Source organism: Drosophila teissieri, chromosome 2L (assembly GCF_016746235.2).
Source record: "Drosophila teissieri strain GT53w chromosome 2L, Prin_Dtei_1.1, whole genome shotgun sequence".
In the NCBI taxonomy this organism is placed as follows: domain Eukaryota; kingdom Metazoa; phylum Arthropoda; class Insecta; order Diptera; family Drosophilidae; genus Drosophila; species Drosophila teissieri.
In genome coordinates this window covers 25,394,442-25,404,297 of record NC_053029.1, presented here as the reverse complement: position 1 = coordinate 25,404,297, position 9,856 = coordinate 25,394,442, and the positions used below count along the sequence as shown (strand labels likewise).

Here is a 9,856-nt window from a genome sequence, read left to right as displayed (position 1 = left end):
ACGGATGGAAAACTTAAAAAAATGTACTTATTTTATTTATTTATTTTATAGCGCAAATTATAGAAAGAGATATCTCAAACACAAAGCACACACCTAATTCTAAATTAAAATTCAAACACACTTGGTTTGTAAAAAAAACTTATAAAAATTGATTTATCTTCAACATACACTAACTTTTATAATTTATTTTCTTATTAATTTCTTAATAGTTTAATAATTGTAAATAGCGAATTAATTTTTATTGAGAAAACTCGAAATCCGCTTTTAATTCTTTATCTGCGATGTAACTAATTAGTGAATAAAGTTCTAATTGTCAGTCAGAATCATTATTAGCTTTTTTCCTTCTTTTAGCTGTTTGCGTCATTTTAGATTTTGACCAATCTTCCTAAAAATGTATAACAAATTATTTTTTTTAGTACGCGGTTAGAGATGTTACCAACCAACCTCGCTAGAATTTTCATCAGAGGAGTATATTGTTTTAACCATTTCCGCATTTTTTTTACTTGTCCCATGGTTATTGACATCTTTTTTACTCCCTGGTTGTTTACGTCCACGTCCACTTCCCCCGCGCCGTCCAACTGTGGTGTCTTCTTCTGCTGCCAGGGCAAACAAATCACTAAATTGTTTCTGCGGACAACGTAATAGATAATTATTAAGTTTATGTAAGCTAATTTGTTTAAACATACCTTGGTGCTATCGTTACTGTGAGAGTACGCCGATTGAAGTGCTCTTTGCATCATATCATGAACGTAAAGGCCAGTTCCAGTACCATGTCTGCAACTTCTTCTATAATGCTCCAGATGATTTAATACCTGTTTAAAATATGTTTATAATGTGTTTAAATTAAAACTATGAAACGCACTTGATCAGCAGAAGGAGTGCTAGTTGAGACAGAAATCCCCTTAGGGGGTCGTTTTCTTTTGTTGGGAGATGAACTGGGGTATTTTGATGTAAGCAGGGAGGCAATAATTTCAGACAGTTTTTCCTCATAGCGTTGGCACCAGAATCTGTTGGATTATTGAATTTGATTAGTTTTTGTTTTTAAGGCATTGCTTTCCTCCATATATTAAAAGATAAGAATTAACTAAATATATGCTGCAATTATTTACCTTAAGGCTGAGGTTACAAATGGATCACCTTTCGACTTGGTTTCTCTGCTGAGCATTAATCGAATTATTTCATTTGTGGGTTCTTCATTTTTAAGCAATAACAAAAAATGGCTTAATGCTTCGGGGTGGCTTCCGGCTTCCAATTCTGGCAATAGATCCTAAACAATGAATCCAGTGAAATAGTCAAGAGCATTAATCAATACTTATGTCTCATACCTGTATACACCTTAAGGGTACATCGTGAGCTTGAACAATTTGCCAAAGACAAAACTGTTCGTAAGTCTCAAAATCGAGACTTTCCCTTATGCAATCAATGAGTCCATCTTGTTTAAATATTGTAAGTTTCCCTTGTGCGACCGAATATAATATGTCACGCACATTTTTTGCGTCTATGCAGCGGAGTGTTATTCGCAACAGATCAGTGTTATTTGTAGCTATTGACTTAAATTCTCTATAAATGTCAGGAAGGAGCCATAGAAAAATATTTGTGTTTTCCTTTTCCAGCAGATCAAGATCCCGTAACAGACAGTTGCCGATTTTTTCATCTACTGCATCGCAAATTTGTCGATAAATAGTGGTTTTAAACTGATATGATTGTTGAGAGTTTTTGCGCGTTTGAAGCTTACAATAAATTTTCATAAAGTACAGAAGCAAATAGCCAATTTCAGGTATTCCTTCACAAATCTCTGACAACAAGATTTGAAATGGTTTTTTGCTTTTCTCATCGTTTTCATATAGAAATCGAAACAAACCGTACAAGGGATAACTTATACTTTTTGCCAAATGTTTTTCTTCTGTTTTGCTCTCAGAAAATATATTTTGTTGAGGCAAAGTCTCCCGTAAAATTAAAACAGTATTTGATATCACATAGTTCAGCTGAAACTCTTCAAAGGCAGCGGCTGGTAATGGTCGAAAATCTTTCAAGAATGCCTCCCAGGTGTATGAGTTACGCTTCGTAACAAATGCATCGAATGATTCGGCTATTGCTTCTGCTAGTTCTACTCTTGGCTTTTCTTTTAGTCTCACCTGTAATAAATTCAATTGAGAACACTATAGTCGAGTTTCTTTACTATCAGATACCCATAACTCATATAGTGGGAGTGCAGAAGCATTTACATATTTTTTGAAATATCGATAAAAATCAGCAATAAAAATAAAATTTAAAAAAAAAAACAATTTTTAAAACTGTGGAAGTCACAGATCTTTAAGGTTCGTGGGCGTAGTTAAAACTTATTTGGTATATAAACAAATCATATCAATACAATTTCGGGCGGTTTTCTTGTGATTTAGAGCGGTTGTGTCCATATTGTTTTTGCCAGATCGATAGAAAAAGGGCAAGACAGATAACAAATTGGAAAAAGTAAAAAAAAAAAACGATAGTCGAGTTTCCCGACTATCAGATCCGTTTTGCCAGACTAAACGATTCCTGGCTAATCGATAGAAATTTAGAAGACTAATAAAAATAAATATCAATTCATTTTTAAAAACTATGGACGTGGCAGTTTTGGACGCAACGTAGGTCAACAAACATGGCTCTGAAACCTGCATGCTTTCTAGCTTTTATAGTTCTGACAGACAGACCGACGGACATAGGCAGATCGATTCGGCTATTGATCCTGATCAAGAATGGTCGCAATCGAACTTGCACAACGTAGCCATCACTAAATTCATCATGCTTAATCCTATGTTTTTATCTTTTATATTTCCCGATCTCGACGTTAATACGGACGGACTAGGTCAAATCGACTCGGTGATCTGATCAAGAATACATAAAAGTAGAGCCGAACCCGCTTTCTTCTACCTGTTTTTAAACAAATTTGGTATACATTTTTATATAATTTTGTTTAAATGAAATTTCAAAACTTAAAACCTTAGATAAAGGTAGGTCGTCATCGTCATCCGTATTCTCTTCAATGTTGTGAACTCTTTTCAAATTTTCAGCAGTTTCGTCGCTAAAAACACTTTCAATTTCTAGATCCGTTGGCACGAGTGATATCTTTATGTCCTCATCAACCATCGATATGTTCGACCCACTAATATTGATAAGCCCAGTTTCATGAAGGTCCACGTTTTCTGTCAATAAATTTTTATTCACATTATTTTTCGATAGTAATATAAATCATTTATACCAACCACAATGTAAAATTCTTTGGTCGCTCTCTTTTTTCAAAATATGAGATTGAGCTGGATGCATGGAAGGGTAAAGAAGTTGACCGAGATTAGCAGACGGTGACAAAAACTCTCTAAAATTATCCCTTATTAAATTACGCAGTTCTCTGTCAAGTTTGGGTGACTCAAAGAGTGGTTGCAGATTTGGTATCACCTGATTTTAAGAAATAAAAATTTAATAAAAAATTTTAATAAAAATTAAATAAAAAACTGGCTATATAGACATATATATTACCTGCTTTTCCAGAATTAATTTTAATGAATTGTAAACACCGATACGAATTTTATCTTCATGTTTTACAAAAAAGTTTTTTGTAATACGACATAAGAAATCCAACAACGTGCTACTAACAAATGGATGATTTCTTATAGAGTGGTACATAACTAAAATTCCAGGCTCTATGTTCATTATATTATCCTTTGCAGGATCAAAAAATAACCAATCATAAAATAATGACAACTTTGCATTTGCCGAAGCAATTGGATTGGTGCAGGACGAGATGAGCCAGCCTATGATTGCCCATCGCGGTATTATATCAGAGCACAACATATCGTTAGTGGGATGGATAACATTTATGATAAAGCGAATTAGATCAGATCGCAAGCTATGAGACTCAGGTGTAGCAAAGTATTTTTCCTGAAACCAATCTTGGTATCTCTTCTGATTTCCAAACTTAACAGACGATGCTAAAAAGCTTATTTTTCTTTCCATCTCAGGCAGTAAACGGCATTGCAGAAACCTCCGACTTGTTCGTATATGCAGTAATTGCCAAATTCCGTTAAAAGTTTGATGCAAAATTTTAGGATTGAAAAGTAAGTCACGCCACAGTTGTTCAAACTCAGGAATTCGAGCTACGTTTTGTAGAAGGCTGTAAAAGAAAATTTATTTGAAAAATCAAAAACTATATGTTTTTATTGATTTGTTAGACCCGGTAATCGTAAAGTGAAAGGGTATACTATATTAGGTAAAAAGTATAGAAGGAAGCGTTTCCGACCCTAATAAGTATATATGTATATTCTTGATCGATATCACTAGTCCATACGATCTAGCAATGTTCCTCTGTTTATCTGTATGAACGTCGAGATCTTAAGAACTATAAAAGCTGAAAGGAGTAGATAAAGCTTGAAGATAAGTATCAATTATCAATTTCTATCAATATGACATTTCTATATATATGATGAAGTGACAATTCGATCTATGGAAGAATTCCAGTATTCTTACTCGTTAAAACTATCACTAAAATACTTTTTAAATCTTACCTACCATTACTTATTTAAAATTTTTAGGATATCAGTTTAATTAAACAAAAGTACAAACGTGATTCCGTTAAAAAAGTAAGCCCCTTCATTTATTCTACTTAGACATTGAGCCCAAAAATAAAAACTTAGATATATAATTTAACTTAATATAAGTTAACTTAAGTTAGGTTTCATATGCTATAACTTAATATAACTGAACTTACCAATAATTTACTTATCAAGATAAAGTTCTTGTAAAACCAAGGAATACGTAAATAAAATATTTAGAAAACAAATGCTTCTGAAGAAAAACCACAGTTCACTAAGAAATCCTTTGCTAGAGTTCTTGAATACAACACGATAAGAGCTGACCAACCATCTTGGCCATTTATGCAGGCCAGATTAAATGCATGCATGCATTCAGTTGTATGCATACCTAGGGTTTTCTTTCATAAATTCTCAATAAAATATCTCGATTTAAAAAACTACTTTTAAGACTTTGTAACTAAGTTTATTTTTGGAGGCCACTTCAATGCCGAACATATATAACGTGGAGTAATCGGAGATGTTCCTAATTATGCAAATGCATACGAAAAAACAACGCTAAAATTTGTTGAACTATATATTTGCCAACTGATAACTATAAAATACCAGACTGGATCGACTTCGTAGCATACTCTGGGATGTGGGATTATGTATTGGAAAGCTTTGATATTATTTTATATCATTTTGCAATTATAGCACAATAGCCCATATGTTGAAAAAGACATATAAACTCATCACAAGCACCACAGACATTATCGCGTTTAAAAGCTTCTTAAAATCCACTGAATCCGGGATATATCGTTAAATACAGCAGAGGTAGTCTGTCTGTAGAGTATTCCACAAATATAACTAATGAATCAAGCTAAGCTTTTTGAGAAAAGATTCGACATCAATCTTATCCAACTTAATAAATCTCTAGACAACGTATACAATCTTTGGATAGCGGCTAACTATCTTAAGAGACCAGTGAAAAAAATATTATTGATTGTAAAAGCCAAGGTTTATATATAAATTTACAAAAGAGATTGAAGAAGAAACCTATTTGGGTCATCCTGTCAAATGTATATTAAAATAAAATTTTATAAAATCAAAAAGTTTCCTCATTCTCGATCTCCCTAACAGATCAAATATAGAAACTGAAAAGATTTTATATATAATGGCAGGTCTCGCTGGTAGTCTGCTGCTTTCGTAGAATATACAGCAAACAAAAAATTAAATTTTCTAAAAAAAAATGTTTTTTATGGACTTGTAAAATTCTATCGATTTGACAAAATAATGTTTGCCACGCCCTCACTTTTGAAAAATGATATTTTTTTATTTTTTCTTAGTATTGTAACTTTCTATCGATATGCAAAAAAAAAACTATTTTCAACGCCCACCCTAACGCCCAAAACTGCCACGCTCACTTTTGAGAAATGTGATATTTGTTCATTTTGTTATTAGTCTTGTATATTTCCCTCGATTTTCCAAAAATTTTTCCTTTGCACTTTCACTAGCTGTGTAACGGGTATCAGATAGTCGGGGAACTCGACTATAACGTTCTCTCTTGTTGTTATGTGTAAACCACCGGAGGACACTTAATGTTACTTTTTACTTTCAACCATCGTCATGGATTTAATTTTAATATTAGTTACTCTTAGAGTCTAGGAAGCGTATCCGACATTACGAGGATCCCACTTGAGCAACGATTTCTTTAAATTCATATAATAAATCCATTGTGGAAACTCACAGTTTTAATGTGTAAATTTAAGGGGGAAAGTATATAATATCAGCATGTAACATTAATATTAAGAGAGCAAAACAATTTTTTTTATATGAACTAAAGATTTTAAAAACAAATCATTTTTAAACCCTTTTCTACAGCAATTAAAACGAAATTTGTTGGGAAAATCACGAATTTAATTTTCGGATTTCAAAAAGATTTCAGTTTATCGACGACAAAAAAACCTCTTCTCTTTAGACTAAAATTGTGGCTGGCATCATTTATACAAATTATGATGTCAGAAGCGATATGACTTACAAGATCCTTGTAAAATTTGTTGAAATACAATTTTCACTTTTGAAAATAACATTTAAAAAACATTACAATATGTATTCTGTATATATTTCAACTTTATATGAAATCTGTGAACAATTGACTAAAAATAATTTTGTTTACTTTCAAGCTAAAATGCTAGTGTATTCATAGTGTAAGCAAGGACCACGCTAAACACGGACGCTTTTTGGGTGAGGCTCGGAACAATATTTTTAAATACATTAACCTTTTTTCCCTTTTAACAAGCTGAAAGCCTCGTTCTTACACTATCATTGTGGACGGCTGTCAACGTTGTGGCTTTGCTCGTCAAAAAATGTGCGAAAAGATAACAAGAAATTAAAATATGCTTTGGCTGCTCAATATTAGGCAGTCATCTTTACTAGATTGGATTGCATACCAAGACTTTGAAATATATAAATATATGGCGGTAGGAGTAAGAAAGCCGAAAGTTTAATATAAACAAGAGAACGCTATAGTCGAGTTCCACCGACTATCTGATACCCGGTACTCAGCTAGTGGACGTGCGAAGGAGAGTCTTTAGCACTGACAGTTTTTGGCGGCTTGTGGGCGTTAGAGTTGGCGTGGCAGAAAGTTTTTTGGCAAATCGATAGAAATTTACAAGACTAATACAAAAATGGAAAAATATCAAAACATTTTTCAAAAGTGTGGGCGTAGCAGCTTTCGGCGGTTTGTGGGCGTTAGAGTGGGCGTGGCAAAAAGTTTTTTGGCAAATCGATAGAAATTTACAAGACTAACAAAAATAAAAAAATATCAAAACATTTTTCAAAAGTGTAGGCGAAGCAGTTTTGGGCGGTTTGTGGGCGTGGCAACATGAATCGACAAACTTGCGCTGCGTCTATGTCTCTGGAGTCTGTGGGCTTAGTCTCAACTTTCTAGCTTTTGTAGTTCCTGAGATCTCAGCGTTCATACGGACGGACAGACGGACATGGTCATATCGACTCGGCTATTGATCCTGATCAAGACTATATATACTTTATTTGGTCGGAAACGCTTCCTTCTGCCTGTTACATACTTTTCAACGAATCTAGTATACCCCTTTACTCTACGAGTAACGGGTATAAAAAGGTTAGATTTGTTTGTTTTTCTGTGCGCATGTTAAACGTTATGATTTTGGTAAAAAGCTCAACATAAATATTTTTTGGAGATTTTAACTTGTTTAGCGGGAAAACAGCTATATAACTATATTTCCTCATCCCATAACTGAGCAAATGAGACTTGTGCTACATTATTGAAAAGACATTTCAAAATAAAATCTATGCTTTTCAAATTATGACCACGAAAAATTTGTAAGCTTATTTTAAATTTTTTGAAAACAAAGGTAAACTATATAAAATGTATTAATAAGGCACGCCTATTTGTATATTTCCTGATCCACAAGTTGAATGCCTAACTTTTATATATTGAATTTAGAAAGTTACGTGAAACATTACTTTTGTAACAAAAGTAATATTAAACCATATCTTGAGTGTTCTATCGCCACTTGTTTTTACCTAGTCTAGAGGAATTTTTTTTGTCGTTGGAAAAAATCGGCCTATTTAAAAGTGCAAGGTGTTTTTGGTAATTTTGAAGATATGTATAGAAATGGTACCGAATCAGAACAATAATTTTTTCTTTTTAATTTCCGGAACATAAACCCTTACTGAACTCAAGAGTCGCTAAAGACAATTATGTTTAACATACGTAACCCCCTGTTAAACTAGCTCGAAGAATACATAAATATGTACTGAAGCGATTATTAATTTAATGTAATATTTACCGTACAAAATCCCTTCCTAGTGGTATAATATCATGGAATCTCTCTCGGATCAATGATATCGTAAACTTCACTTCTTTTTGCCGAAGCGACATCAGAGCAGGATTTGCGTGGTCTTCTATTAGGCGTACGAAGCTGTAAACTGTAGACTGAACGAGAAATGGGTTGCCTTCTAACCACGTTCTAAACTCGATAAATATGTCCAAAAGGCTCTCGATAAGAAAAAGATTTCTGGTGGAGACGTCTCCTCCGCCAGCCTGCCGCAAACAGTTCCATATAACATTTTCAACACTTAGAACCTGGTGCTTTACGAATTCCCGTAATAACCAAATTAATTGTCTTCGAGCTACCTCCGTGAGCTTAGTATATTTCTCAGCGACCAGAAGCGTGAGGTTTGTGACAATGCCATTCATTCCGTCTCTAGATACGAGCGTAACGTCCCTATATGTTTTGGGAGCCATAGACGGGTCGGTAAGCATTATGTAGAGAAAGCCGATTGATATTTCCTCATGCTGTTTGTCTTTGCACACAGCTTGTGATAACATATCGTGCATCTCTTTATCACTGAGACCAGAAATTTGCATCTGCAGAGTGACAAATGATCGCTCAAATTTCTAGAAAAAAATAAATGTATTTTTTTTTTTGAGAATTAGTGAAACACTGTTACCTCTTCAATATCATCTTTGCAGTCAACAGCCGTGCAAACGAACAACTTTGAGACGTGAACAATATTTTTTGATTGCTGCTGTTCCATCTGAATGTGCAATTTCATCAAGTTTTTTTTACGGTTACAATGTGCGACTTTAATAAGCGAATACTTTTAACAAACATAAGTTACTATACGTGGGAACATATTCAAAGCGTAAAATACCTAAAAATAACTTCGATTCAAGGCCGACCATTAATTGTTAGTGTTATAACTTTATCCCACAGAGTACATCCCAATAATATAATTGATTTTAAAATACAAAACTTTGATTGCCATTATAACCATTATATATATCTTTCAGTGCCAGAAACAAATATATTAAAAGAAGATTTCTCTTTTATAACAACGTTAAAAATTAAGAAAATATTTGAAATAGGGAAGAAAACGTTATTGCGGCCCGTTTACACTGGCTTGTGTTTATTTAAAAGTCGGTAGCTCGCGATTTCCGTGTTGTTTCTTGCTAAAAATTCGTCTTGAACTAAAATCCTGAAAATCCTCCACAAGCAGCCATGAAAAAACAAGTAAGAGTCGATTTGAGTTCGTGGGTCGTGAGTTCGTTAGTTTTTTGATTTTTGGTAGGTATTAAGTTATGTTTATCATACAAACTGATGATGGCTTTTGTTTGTAGCTAATCTCAACTTAAGGGTGAACGAAAAATGTAAGTGATTGGAAACTAAAATTGCATAATTTTATATCCCAAACCCTCCAACAATGTGTTCCCTACCCGATATTTTGTTATATATTCTTGTCTTAACTTTCTTTCTAATAGGTTTTAG

General features: G+C 33.5%; 1 protein-coding gene across 1 annotated transcript; it reads right to left on the bottom strand.

Moving 5' to 3' along the window:
- Window positions 1-215: 215 nt before the first annotated feature.
- On the bottom strand, window positions 216-9,237 carry LOC122612371 (integrator complex subunit 3 homolog). Its single transcript, XM_043785941.1, has 11 exons — window positions 9,039-9,237; window positions 8,375-8,985; window positions 3,514-4,147; window positions 3,243-3,432; window positions 2,980-3,182; window positions 1,326-2,135; window positions 1,110-1,267; window positions 863-1,007; window positions 687-812; window positions 445-627; window positions 216-385 (listed from the first exon to the last, which is right to left on the bottom strand). Exons 1-11 carry the CDS (start codon window positions 9,141-9,143, stop codon window positions 314-316), a joined length of 3,237 nt encoding a protein of 1,078 aa, XP_043641876.1. The 5' UTR covers window positions 9,144-9,237; the 3' UTR covers window positions 216-313.
- Window positions 9,238-9,856: the final 619 nt, after the last annotated feature.